At 34.4% G+C, this 14,004-nt stretch overlaps 1 protein-coding gene across 2 annotated transcripts; it reads left to right on the forward strand.

Moving 5' to 3' along the window:
• The first annotated feature begins 898 nt into the window (after positions 1 to 898).
• On the forward strand, positions 899 to 8,574 carry LOC110423357 (nucleolar-like protein). Of its 2 annotated transcripts, none has more exons than XM_021437571.2 (14): positions 899 to 1,186; positions 1,291 to 1,425; positions 2,021 to 2,174; positions 2,764 to 2,846; positions 3,574 to 3,636; positions 3,732 to 3,944; positions 4,300 to 4,428; positions 5,047 to 5,721; positions 6,140 to 6,332; positions 6,439 to 6,632; positions 6,814 to 6,918; positions 7,292 to 7,434; positions 7,609 to 7,887; positions 8,030 to 8,574. In XM_021437571.2, exons 1-14 carry the CDS (start codon positions 968 to 970, stop codon positions 8,292 to 8,294), a joined length of 2,850 nt encoding a protein of 949 aa, XP_021293246.1. In that variant the 5' UTR covers positions 899 to 967; the 3' UTR covers positions 8,295 to 8,574. The 2 variants fall into 2 exon arrangements, with proteins under 2 accessions (XP_021293246.1, XP_021293247.1); XM_021437572.2 differs by having other exon boundaries at positions 3,577 to 3,636.
• Positions 8,575 to 14,004: the final 5,430 nt, after the last annotated feature.

Consider the following 14,004-nt stretch of genomic DNA (forward strand, 5'->3'; position numbering starts at 1 on the left):
CACAGTCAGGGCTTTCCATTGATTAGCCACATAAAACTGGTGCAACAACTTAAGAAGCTGTTGCATGAGTGTGTCCACCATTGATCATGCATGCTTAAAAACGCACTTCATTTATTGCACTTGTATCGACATGAAACTTGCATTGTAACTGATTCCCAAGCAATTTTCCTTTCCATCTTTCATTGCACTGGCAATGTACAAGGAGAACGGGGGCATCTATGGGTTAGAAACATGAATGAGTCTGACGTTTTTGTCAGAGCTTTTGGGACCTCTGTTCCTTGAGCGTGGAGCAAGCCAAGCACCTTTATAAATTAGCAAGATTCCCCTAACCAAACCCTAAACCCTATCTACCACAGAAAAAGGCCCATGAGGAAAAACAAAAACATAGCAAATAAAGGATTTCACATTTTTATGTGTAGAATTAAAATTATTATCTGAATTCACTCTAAACTTGAATATAGGTTATCTTAATTTTATATAATCTGGTTGAACATTTTGTTATAGAGTATTCATTACCATTTCCAAATAGAATTAAAAGGTTAAGATAAGAGACGAGAGCATCATCGGTTTTTTTTTTTTTTGAAAATCTACAAACATTGTATATGTTGAATTATTCAATATAATTAAATAAAATTAAAATATCTTATAATTGAGTTTGAGTAAATTTTGGATAATGTAATTAGGATTTGTGATGAGTTGAATAAGATTTGGATATTGGTGTTAATGTATTTACCATCTGAATCTAATTATTAATATAAATTAAAAATGTATTAATTATTTTAATATTTGGATCGGCAGTCCAGTAAGGGAGCAGAGGCTCAGATGATTTTGGACCCAAAGCCCACCATAGTAAACCTCCTACAAAACCCAGAACTTGAAAGTAAAACCCTTTCCTTCTTCCTTGGTTTCCTCGCTGTTGTTCTTCTTCACTACCGCCCTTTCTCACAGAGCAAAACGCAGGCAACCGATGGCTAAGCATCCGGGTACCAACGCCAAAACCAAGAAGAAAGCAAAGAAGAAAGGCAGCAAAAAGTCCGGTCCCGATGCCATCTCCATGAAGCTCAAAGCTGAAAAATCCAACCCTTTCGAGACCATCTGGTCCCGTCGCAAGTTCGACATACTTGGCAAGAAACGCAAGGGGGAAGAACTCCGAATTGGCCTTTCTCGTTCCCTCGCCATCCAAAAGGCAAGTTCAAACCCAGAAATTCACACCCCCCCTTTTTTTCTCTCTATTTTAACTTGTCCATATACGTTATGTGTGTTAATGAGGCTTTTTTGGGTTTGTTTCAGAGGAAGAAAACGCTGTTGAAAGAGTACGAGCAAAGTACAAAGTCTTCTGTTTTTGTAGATAAGAGAATTGGGGAGCAAAATGATGAGTTGGGAGAGTTTGAAAAGGGTATTATGCGATCTCAACGTCAGCGTCAGGTTGGTTTTTTTTTTTAAATGGGTTCTCTTTAGTTCTTTTAACTGCTTGGTTGCTGAGAAATTGTAGTAAAAAGAAAAACAAGTGGTTGCTGTTTTATGGAGTGTATGTTTTCACTTGTTAAGCGGGAGCTTTTAGAAACTTTCATATGGTTATTGAGGTTTATAAATTTTGCTTTTTTTTTCTTTGGAGTTGGTGACATTTTAAAGCTTTTTGGTTATGGTTTACTATTAATTCCCATTTTGGTAATGCATCATAATTTACATCAAGGTGGTCCTGCTGAAACTGGAATATAAATTTTAGTGAATTGGGCATTGCCTGAACATTAGGAAGAACGGAAGCTGGAAGAATTCCTTTATTGATAACAGATTTGTGGTTCTTTTTAAAATAAAATATTGAATAAACCTTACTAGTACTTGACTTTATTGACTTTAGCTTTTGTTTTGTTAGTATGATGTCTTATATGTGTTTGCATGTGCTTTCTTGGTTACTATTATATGCACAGTTGGGAAAAATAGCTATTTTTTGAGGTTAAGTGTATGTAATTCTGATATTTTACTTTTTTTCTTTTTCTTTTCTCTCTTTTTGGTTCCACAGTTGAAATTCGGCAAGAAGAGCAAGTTCAATTTATCAGATGGAGAAGACGACGACTTTGATGCTCCAGGTTTTGGTTCCCTCCCAGAGAGGGATGATTTTGACGATGAAATTCTGTCTGATGATGATAATGATGATGGAGGAGGAGCAACTAACAGTAAGACTTCTCTTCTGCTTTTCATTATGACAATGAATTTATAATTTGTATACTGATAATCCCGAATTCCTAATTAGTGTTTCATTTGTTTGGACATTGTGTGACCTTTCGCTAGTAGCTTTTGCATATAAACATTGCATAAAAGTGGCTTCAGTTCCCACTGTTTGTCTGTAAGACTACAGTCTACAGCAAGGACATTATATTCTTCTTTATATATGCTTATCATGCAGTTGAATCTCATTGGGACAGAAAAATAATTTTGACAACTTGGTTGCTGGTATTGATAAACTTCAATCTATTATTTGGTATTGATGCATGCAATCACAGTAGTTTAGTTTAGTATGAGTTGTCATCTCCTCAGTTCTGCTTTTGTTTTATTTTAATTCTGATGTAACTTCTGTGTATTTCTGGTGGAAGTTCCATTTTCAGTTTTATGCACTTATTTTATTCTTTATATATAAAATTATATTGAATAATTTCCTTATAAGTTTCTCTTCAGATATTTATTTCCCTGTAGTGTGCCTTTTCTCTCTTTTACTGTTTCCTTGAGAATATGTTAACGGCATTGATGATTTTTCCTTCCTTGTAGAACGATCAGCCATCTTAAAGCAACTTAACTCTCATGGTGCACAGGATCCGTCAGAAAGGGGTTTGGTAGAAGGAGAGGAAAATGTAAGACCTATTCTGTTTTATTAAGAAACACTTGTTTGTATTTGTGTTTGATGATCAGCTCGGAAATGCTTTTTCATTAAGATCAAATTGGCATATAGATCATTTAAAGGCATATATTTCAAATGCTAGTTCATTTTCAGTCTAACATCTTGGTTAGCTGTTTGATCAGGCGTTAACCTTTAGTTATTGATTCTGGCATGTTGCAGAATCAGAATATTGGTGTTTTGCTAGTCCAAAATGATATTCTTTGGGTCCTCTGGTCTTTTCCGTTCTGTGGGTTATCTACTACAATTAAATGATGTTTAAATTCATGCAAAATAATTCAAGTCACATATGAATTGATTACTATCCTTCACTTTTAGCTGCTAAAGAATCCCTTTTCCCGTGCCTTTTAGTATTCATGTTTTGTCATAACATTTGTAGTAATGCGATATGAAAAACATGAGCTTGCTTGGGTAATTTCTCCTTTCATAATCAGAATGCTGGAGTTTTCTGAGGTTGAGCTCTTAAAGGTGATCCATTTCAATTGCTATTCTCCACAATGATGAAGCGATAGAAGTTACAGTGGAAGTGGCTGTGCATGCATACATGATACTCTCTCTCTCTCTCTCTCTCTGTGTGCTCCAGTGGCAGTTGGATACTCGTGCATTTATCATTGGGCATGATTTTGTGATGTGGTGTTAGATGATGCCTTAAAAGTGACTTAAATTTGTGACTTTTCATGCAGCAGAAGCACAAAAGCAAGAAGGAAATAATGGAGGAGGTTATTTTGAAGAGCAAGTATTTCAAGGTAAAAATTTGTATGCATCAAAATGTTAGCTCTGTTAATTTCCAGACTGTTCTTGACATCTGGTCTCTAATTTTTTTTTTCTTATTTCTTACCAGGCACAAAAGGCAAAAGATAAAGATGAAAATGAGCAGTTGATGGAAGAATTAGATAAGAACTTCACATCTTTAGTGCAGTCCCGGGTTTTATTGTCTATGACTGAACCAGGCAAGATGAATGCCTTGAAAGCTCTTGTCAACAAGGGTGTTCCAAATGAGCATTTGAACGAGGAAGAGTTCCCAGTTACTCAGAGAGCAGAAACTTATAAGCAGGTACAGAGTTATGATGGTTCCAGGTGGGGTTTTATTAAACTAGCCATACCGGATGAGCACTCTGGTCAAAAGCAAAGTTCTGTCTTCATTTATTTACTTATGTTGTTTTCTGAAATCTTACTTTAGCGTGCCATATTTCCTCAATGATTAAGAAGTATAATGACAAGAAGGTGCATTTAGACCACTGGTTTTATTATTAAGGAAGAAGGCTTTTATGGCATTAATGAAGAAGAGAAAGCTCTATTACCATAATTATGACTGAAACTGAAGTTCTGTTGTTAAAATTTTCAAATACAGGCACATCTTGATGCATAATCAAAATAAGCATTAAATTTTTTTTAACTTTCTTTCACAGGAACAACCTGATTCATATGATAAACTTGTCAATGAGATGGTGTTGGAAATTCGTGCTCACCCTTCTGACAGGACAAAGACACCTGAGGAGATTGCACAAGAGGAGAGGGAGCGACTGGAGCGATTAGAGGTATATGTGTTCCATGCTCAACTAATTGTTTTGGTTGTATATGCTTTTGCATGGTTTAATATTATTTGAAGATGCTGTTACATTTAGCTAAAGTCATGAGCTGTTACAATTCATTGAGGTATTCTATGAGATGGAAATTCACAGAAGCAGTTATTATCTACAATAGCTGGAACAGCCAATGTAATTACTATTAAGAAATTTCAAGTTACCTTGGATGCACAACATGGTGTCTTTTCATTATAAACCAATATATTTATTACGGAACTGTTATGGTATGACTTTTTTGGTCCATAAACTTATGAACGATAATTTTTTTCTCTATTTTTTATCTCTAAACCCGAGATATACATGTTTATAAGTGATTTGCTGTTTCCTTTGGAATCATAAATAATTTATACGAGTTGGTAGAGTTCTTATTGTCTATTGCTTGGGAATAAGATTGTTATTTAAAAGTCTCTATGAATTTATAAGATTTTTATTTGACATGATAACTTTATTATTATTATTCTTATTGTTGTTGTTGGGGTTGTTGTTGTTATTTTGATGATAACAGTAGCAATATGTTGGCCTCTACGTTATGACGCAAATGCTTAATATCTGGAAATCCACAAATTTCAGGAAGAGCGTCTGAAGAGGATGTTAGCAACGGATTACTCTAGTGATGAAGATGGTGAAAATGTTGAGAAAGATTCTTCACAGAGGCCAAGGGCTATCTCAGGAGATGATCTTGGTGATTCCTTTGCACTTGACGAGGAGCCTGGGAGTAAAAAGGGCTGGCTTGATGAGATTCTTGAAAGAAAGGATGCAGATGATTCTGAGGATGAAGACGAGGATGCTTCTGAAGATTCAGAAAGTGCTAAACATACTGGTGAGGATGAAGGATCTGAAGAAGATGATGATGATGAACGTGAAAGAACTCTATCTCTGAAGGATTGGGAGCAGAGTGATGATGACAATCTTGGTACAGATTTGGATGAGGATGAAGAGGAGCAAGAACATGATGATGCCGTTGGTGATGAAGAAGATGTGGAGCAAAAAGGTTGTAACATGTCAAATAAAACTGAACTTAAGAAACACAATGGAGAGTCTGTGGATGCAAAAAAAATTAAACCAAGCATCAAACGTACTTCAATGAAATCAGACATTCCCTTTATATTTGAAGCTCCAAGGAGCTTAGAGGAACTGTCTTCTTTATTGGAGAATTGTTCTAATGGCAATGTTATTGTGATTATCAATCGAATTCGGGCAAGCAATGCAATTAAGCTTGCTGCAGAAAATCGGAAGAAAATGCAAGTAAGTGTGCTGCTTGTTTCTCTTCCTTGCTTTGTGTGAGTTTGTTTGTGTGGGAAAACTTGTGCATGTATTGATGTTGCAAATTCTCACCAAGTAAGTATCCGGTTATCTTTTTAGACTTTTTTCATTTTGAAGGATTAAATTCACAAAAATGTTGAATCATTTTGTTGGAAGCTTTTGTTGTTTTTATTATTATTATTGTTATTATTATTTTGTCTAAATCTAAGTTTTTTTTTTTTTCATTGGGGGAGGGGGGATTCGAGCCCTGCTCTTTAGGCAGTGCGATTATGCACCAACCAATGAGCTAAATCTAAGTCTAATGACTCTTATATTTGAATAGTTACTGAGCATTTTGGTTTGCTAATATTATATTGATTGCCACCATTCATATAAAACTGATTTATCTGCTATTTACCAGGTATTTTATGGTGTTCTCTTGCAATATTTTGCTGTGTTAGCGAATAAGAAGCCCTTGAATTTTGAGTTATTGAATTTGCTCGTCAAGCCGCTAATGGAGGTGAGTATGGAGATCCCATATTTCTCTGCAATATGTGCTCGTCAACGAATCTTACAAACTCGCACACAATTTTGTGAGGCTCTCAAGAACCAAGGTTCGTGGTGGCTTGAATCTTTGAGTCAGTGGTCCTTCCAATGTTATTATCTCCAGCTTAGTCTTTTGCAGATTCCTTATGAAATGAATTTTTTATTACTTTGCAGAAAATGGATGTTGGCCTACCTTGAAAACCTTGTTTCTCTTGAGGTTATGGTCCATGGTTTTCCCATGCTCTGACTTTCGTCATGCAGTCATGACTCCAGCAATATTATTAATGTGCGAGTATCTGATGCGTTGTCCCATTATATCGGGCCGGGATGTTGCTATTGGTTCTTTTTTATGCTCCATGGTTCTCATGGTATGTCCTTGTTTACCTTTTACACTTTATCTTCTATCCTGTTTTGTTGGAGAATGGTATCCGATGTTTTACCAATGTACCATGTATTGATAACAAATTGTTGTAATTTTGTCTGGCCACCCCTTTTTCTTTTTGACTTGTAGCTGCAGTTTATTGACATGATCAATTTTTGGACTCGTAGGTTACCAAACAGTCTCGAAAGTTCTGTCCAGAAGCTATAATGTTCCTCCGAACTCTGCTGATGGCAGCTACGGACCAAAAACTAGCACCAGAGCAAGATTGTCAGGTATTATGCATGGTAGCACCTTATAATAAATAAATTCAACAAAAAAAAGAAGAAATGAAGGGAAAATAGAAAAATTCTATGATGCCTTGTTGCATTTCATCTGATATTGGGATTAATTTGATGCTTAACTTGCATGATTCCCTCCATCCAAATAGTTATTAATGAAAGAAAAAGAAAAGAATTTGTATGTTGCCTTAGTCCATTGGTTGATTTTGGCATTGATTTTTGCGTCAATATGACGTTTTACTTATCTGATTTCTCCCATTATGAGATTTCTAAGTTTGTAACAGAATAAAAATAATAATATAATAATCAAACAATGTAATAAATTATCAGACTAAAGTTGTTCAATTTTGTGGCATTTCTTTTGTAGGATTTTTATAATCTTATGGGCCTGAAAGCACTAAGGCCCCTGTTGCGTATACATGATTTTGTGGATGAGATTAATCCTCTGAATTTTCTCATGGTAATGGATATGCCAGATGACTCTTCATTTTTCAGCTCTGATAATTTCAGGTCAGCAATTGCTGCGTTTTTCACTGTTGTTTTTGATTAATGATGATGAGTTGGATTGCGCTAGTTTGTTGTTAGGTTTGTCTATTTCATCAATTTGCTTGGTTGGTTAGGTTTCGAATGCCCCCTGTTGGGTTTTATAGTGCAGTTGGGTAACTAGTAAATTTTCATGTTCAGGGCTAGTGCACTGGTGACTGTGATTGAAACTCTGCGAGGTTTTGTTGAGATCTATGATGGATTGAATTCCTTCCCTGAAATTTTCTTGCCAATTGCAACTTTGTTACTTGAAGTTTCACAGCAGAAACACATACCAGAAGCACTGGAAGATAAATTTAATGATGTTGCTCAACTCATTAAGCAGAAAGCTGATGAAGCTCATAGGCTGCGGAGACCACTTCAGATACGGAAGCAGAAGCCAGTGCCTATCAAATTACTTAATCCAAAATTTGAGGAGAAGTAAATTACATTTTATTTTCTATTTCATTTTTAATCACTTTTTTATCTTTTTACCTCCCTGTTTCTTGACGATCATAGTATTCAGTGGTGCTATTTGCGGTCTATACGAGTAATTTTATCTAATGGTCATGTTATTCTGCAGCTTTGTTAAAGGTAGAGACTATGATCCAGATCGAGAACGAGCAGAGAGAAGAAAGTTGCAAAAACTCATAAAACGTGAAGCTAAAGGTGCAGCTCGTGAGCTGCGTAAGGACAATTATTTCTTGTATGAGGTAAAGCAAAAAGACAAGGCATTACAGGAAAAAGAGAGAGCGGCCAACTATGGAAGGGCAATAGCTTTTCTCCAAGAACAGGAACATGCCTTTAAATCAGGACAATTAGGTAAAGGCAGGAAGAGAAGGAGATGAAGCTAACTTTAAATGCTAGTGTTCGTTGGATTTCCTCATTTTAAAGATGTGTAAAATAGAATTTTGGATTCTTGATAGTGTTGTTTATCCTTTTGGTAGGATTGGCCTATAAGCCGTGTTCATTCAATATATACCCTGAGGATACCCATTTATTTTGTATTCATTCCCATTTCCACAGGGCAAGAACATGAAGCCCTGTGAAATTCGCTGAATGCAAATTTTGTGCAAACTTGAGATTGTTCAGTGACCAATGAATGAGAAGCTAGTCATGCTTCATGAATGTTGGCCTATTGTCAAGCATCACTTTTTGGGTTTTAAGTTTAGATCATTACTGATTTTGTAGAATCTGTTTCCTGCGTATCACTTTATATCCAAATGCATTTCGACCTTAAATAAAAGAAAAGGAGCTTGCAATACGTAAATTTCACAGGTTCAACACAGCTAAGTTAAAAGGACAAACAGAGATACCGGTAATATAGAAAATCCTGGGAACTCTCTGATGATTGAACTTTCGCAGAAGCCATTTAGAAAAGTGAAACAAATGGAAATGGGGTCCTTATTCCGATCTGTTAGACTTGCCTTCTCACCCCTCTCGTTTGCGCAAATCACGAAAATAGCCTTTGGGATTCCTGGTAAAGTCGTCCCTGTAAATGAGATGATTCCTTCCTGGAGCTTTCATAGTTTTCTTGCCGCTTGAACCTCCAAAAATGACCAAACAAATGAAACAGCACACAAGAATCACCCCTGCCACAGCTAAATCTGCCGCTTTCATCTCTGTTGGAAGTGTAGCAGCACTCACACTCACACTCACAGAATACTGCTCAAAGGGTTGCAGCAGAATCAGTCTGCAATCAAGAACTATATACAAAAAGAACTAAGCAAAGTTTGCAGAGAAAACAAAGAGGAAGAAATGCTTGCCAAGAACCAGATATCAATTCACAATTTGGTTCACTTCTGATACAGAAAGATATAAGCAGGCAGTGTTCCCAAAGTCATCAACCACCCCCACTACAACTCCGATTAAGTGTCCTCGTCACCTAAAATATTACAAAAATTGCTTAGCTAACACGCATAGCATAAAGAAATATAAGCTATCACTAATCTACATGGTTCCAAGGCCCATTGGGGTCTATTTCATGGTATCGTAGAGTATTTTTTTTACAGATTTCATAATAGGATGGGTTTATTGGAATATTATTTATCTAGCAATTACTTCCGTTTTAATCAAAAATAAAACGAGGAAGATTAAAAAAGAATCTCTTTTGTGTAAGAGTTGAGACTTTGTAAAATCAACTTTTTAGATTTCAAGGTGAATAAAATCTCTTTTATTATTATTATTATTATTATTGAAAAAATATTTTATTGGATTGTTATAAAGTGAAATTAAATTTTATAAGAAAAATTTTATATAAATATTTTATTAATTAAATAATATTTTAATTAATTAATAAATTTTTATGATTTCAAAAGTATTAATTTATAAAGATTTTACTATATTTCATATGAAGATGTTTGCTGAAATATTTTTTATTTAACCGTCAATATAATTTTAATCATAAAATAAAATCGAAAAGAGGATCTAAAAATAAAAAAAAAATCTAAAAGAGAATTCAAAAGTAACTTTTTGAATAAAGTATTTTAATACTTTCAATTTTTAATTATAATTACACACAATTTATAAGTTATAAACACTTCCCTTCAAAAGAATATTTTTTATTAAATATTTAAATTTAACCATTAATTAATAGGTAATATTATTAAAAAAATAATTGAAACTTTTATTAATTTTAAAAATTATAAAATTATAATTTTTCAAAAAAAAAAATCATCTTACCTTCGATTGTTGACCACTTCACGATTTATCACCCCATAGCCGGATTTGATCGGAAAGTGTCGCTAGATCAAGATCCTCAAAGGAGGGAGCATCGGTCACGTGCTCCCAGACAGTGATGCTCTCCTGGGGAGCACCGTTGTAGTGCTATCCTGAGGAGTACCGATCTCGGTGGTTTTGGGAGGAATAAATCTGGTGCTCCTGAGAAATTCACGTACATATTCTTCATGGATTGGCGGAAGGTGGGCTGTTTGGTTTTGTTTTATTCATTCTTTTAAAAGTTTAGCATTGTTATTTGTTTGTCATTAGGTTTAGTGTTTGATCGTATCAAATAGATTATATTTTGGGTTTTATAACTGAAAGATATATTTATTTTGGTGAATAGCGTGCAAGTTATTTAGGCTGGTTTTATAAATACAAATAGCCTCTAAGGAGTGGGTTTTTTTTTCTAATATAGTCGTATGATTATGGATAGATTTTTATTATTTTGAGACACAGCAAGATTCTTGGCATGAAAAGAGATAAATAGAATCTCATACTATTATTTTAAACTTTCTGTACATGGAATTATTATTAAATGAATGAAAGGTTTGATTCTTTTGTTTGTAACACTTGCAAAAAGGATTTCGTTTAGCTTAAACAAGGAGGATCAGGAGTTGCTTTTTCACCTTAAACAATACATTAAACACGACAATTCGGAAAGGAACTTGCAATCTGTAAATTTACACAGGTTCAACATTGCAAAATAGAAAGGACTAACAGGACACACACACGAGACACTGAACAAGCTGTGGACTCTCTTACATTTAAGCTTTTAGAAAGACATCTAGAAATGTCACAGACATTTGAAAACGAAGTTATTATTCCAACCTGTCAGGATCTCCATCTTCTCAGCCATTTCGTTTGTGCAAATCACGAAAATAGCTTGCGGTATCAGCTTCAAAGTCGTCCCTGTAAATGCGATGATTCCTTCCTGGAGCTTTCATAGTTTTCTTGCTGCTTGAAGCTCCAGAACTTACCAAACCAGCTATTAAGCAGCCTACAAGAATCGCCCCTCCCGCAGCTAAACCTGCCGCTAACGTCTTCGACTGTGAGGCCTCGGTCCTCAGAGTCTGATCACCATTTTCTGTTCCATCAGTACCGTTGCGCCTTCTGTCCGGGTTTTCATTGCTACCCATAGCAAGAGACTGCAACCAAGAACTAAACACACAAAGAACTAAGCAAAGTTTGCAGAGAAAACAAAGAGGAAGAAATGCTTACCAAAAACCAGATATCAATTCACAATTTGGTTCAATTCTGATACAAAAATATATAGGCAGGAAGTCTTCCCAAAGTCATCGCCAACTCCCACTACAACTGGTAAATTGTCCTTGTCACTTAAGCTATTACAAACATTGCTTAGCTAACACGCAAAGCATACAGAAATATACGCTATCCTGAGTCTAGATCGCTACAAGGCTCATTGGGGTCTATTTCAAAGTACACTACAGTCGGTTTTTTTTTTAGATATTTCATAATAGGATGGGTTTATTATAATATAATTTATCTAGTAGTTACTTCTAATTTAATGAGAAAATAAAACAAAGAAGAGAATTTAAAAGAAACTCTTTTATATAGCGGTCGAGACCTTAAAAGATCAACACTTTAGATCTCAAAGTAAATAAAATTTCTTTTGTTATTATTATTATTATTATTGAGAAAATATTTTATTGGATTGCTATAAAATGAAATTAAATTTTATGAGAAAAATTTTATATAAATATCGTATTAATTAATGTATAAATTAATAAAGTATTAATTAATGTATAAATTAATAAAGTATTAATTTATCAATTAAATAATATTTTAATTAATTAATAAATTTTTATGATCTCCAAAGTATTAATTTATAGAGATTTTCAATATTTCATCAGAAGATAGTTTGCTGGAATATTATTTATCTAACTGTCATTGTGATTTTAATCACAAAATAAAAAAGGGAAGAGGATTTCAATGAAACTCTTTGAGTAAAATAACTTAACACCCTCAACTTTTAACTGTAATTGCATGTGATCCACTAATTTTCAAATTGAGCACTTCATCTCAAAAAAATATTTTTCGTTGAACACATAAGTTTAGCGATTAATCAATCGTTAATATTTTTATTTGTTTAATAGCATAACATTATTAAAAGGATAGTTTTACCTTTTATTGATTTTAAAAATTACTAAATTATAATTTTTTAAGAAAAAATTTCCATCTTATGTCCGACTGTTGACCTCTTTCATGGTTGACCACCCATGGTCGGATTTGATCGCAAAGTGTTAGATTCGGCCAAATCGAGATCCCTAGAAGAGCACCCATCGTGGTGCTCCTTAGGGAGCATTATTTGCGTGCTCCTTAGGGAGCACAGATGGGTCTTCCCAAACGGTAGTGCTCTTTAGGAGCACTATTTTGGTGCTCTATTGGGGAGCATTGTTTTCGTGCTCCAAAAGGAGCAACGATCTTGGTGGTCTAGGGAGAACTACATCTGGTGCTCCTTGAGAAATTTGGGGGTGGTCGATCGAGGTAGGGAACATTGTTGATTGATGATAACTCTATTATATAGAATTATCTTGTCCTATTTTGAGTGATAAAATGACTAAGTCTTTGAGTTTAGGCAAAATTTTGAGTAGTTTCCTTCATTTTTCTCTAATTAGTTAACTCATTATTGAGCAAGTTTACTTTAAGTTATTTTAGCTTCTTTGTATGGTAAAAATGCTTATTTTTAATTATGGCTAAGTAAGGTCCTCAAAAAAGAAGGGATCAAGTGGCAAGGAATTGTACAAGTTGATTAGGTATAGATTTCACCGAATATGTTATGGTATTTCAGGCATAACTCAAGGTACAGAAGTCCAATCAACTTGATTCTTAAACCATTGGAAAGCTAAGAGGAAGTGCTATAACTTTTATGTTTATCACTTCATCCAGTTCTAATATGAGTATAGTCAAAATCAAGTTAGAAATAACTTGAATGTAGTAGTTTTACACTAGGTAGCTTGAAAGAACAAAGCATGGAAACAACCAGCATAGCGCTGTTGCGCTAGGCTCCCAGTGCTACAACACTATCCCAATCAACTAGCAAACTCCCAAGGTAGAAGCTTGAGCGCTGCAATGTCGTGTTTCCAAAACTATAGAGCTAACACCCCAACTGACATAATTTTTTTCACCCTCTGATCTTTTAAATCAAAAGGCTACATGGAGTGGTAAAAGTAAGCCATTTTAAAGTTGAAAAAAGGGCCTTTTCAAGGCTTTGAAGAAGCAACTTCAAAGGCAAAAAGAGCTTTCCACAAGGAGAAAAGAAGAGGAAAAATCTTGAAGAAAAGCTTGACAAAGCTGTAGCAAATTGAGTTTTCACGCACTAGTTTAGTTTTCTCTCTCTAAATCTCTTTGTATAAATGCTTAGTTTTGCTCAAATTTTGTTGTGAGCTATTGAAAGGTTAAACTAAACTTTCATTCCTAGGATTATGGTAGATATTAATGTATAGTTTGGATACTTGATTGACTATTATTTGTTTTGTGAAATATTTAGTGTTTATTCAAATCCACACTTATTTCTCATTATATTGATTGATTACCAATAGGATGTGTATGGACTTTAGATAATACTTAACAGAGTTAGTCTAAAAAGATCATGGTTTAGATAGTATATGATCATTGCAATTAGGAATTAATTGGGCGATTTGTTAATAGGGTAGATATACACCTATTAACCATATACAATCAATTTATAGGTTTAAACCACTGTATGATATCTCGACGGAGAATCATACATGCTTAAGGATCCTAGGCTAATGTTAGTTTTCCATAAAAATAGGTAATTAGTCAATCTTAAGTGCAAATGAAGTATTAATTGAAACC

Source organism: Theobroma umbraticum, unplaced genomic scaffold, assembly GCF_002168275.2.
Source record: "Theobroma umbraticum cultivar Fairchild unplaced genomic scaffold, ASM216827v3 scaffold_20.0, whole genome shotgun sequence".
NCBI lineage: Eukaryota > Viridiplantae > Streptophyta > Magnoliopsida > Malvales > Malvaceae > Theobroma > Theobroma umbraticum.

What these genes read in the sequence shown, in the direction of transcription:
- LOC110423357 (XM_021437571.2), top strand. Translation starts at nt 968, where the DNA reads ATGGCTAAGCATCCGGGTACCAACGCCAAAACCAAGAAGAAAGCAAAG. An exon ending in GATCTCAACGTCAGCGTCAG is followed by an intron (nt 1,426 to 2,020) that starts GTTGGTTTTTTT and finishes TTGGTTCCACAG; the next exon opens with TTGAAATTCGGCAAGAAGAG. An exon ending in AGCGACTGGAGCGATTAGAG is followed by an intron (nt 4,429 to 5,046) that starts GTATATGTGTTC and finishes CACAAATTTCAG; the next exon opens with GAAGAGCGTCTGAAGAGGAT.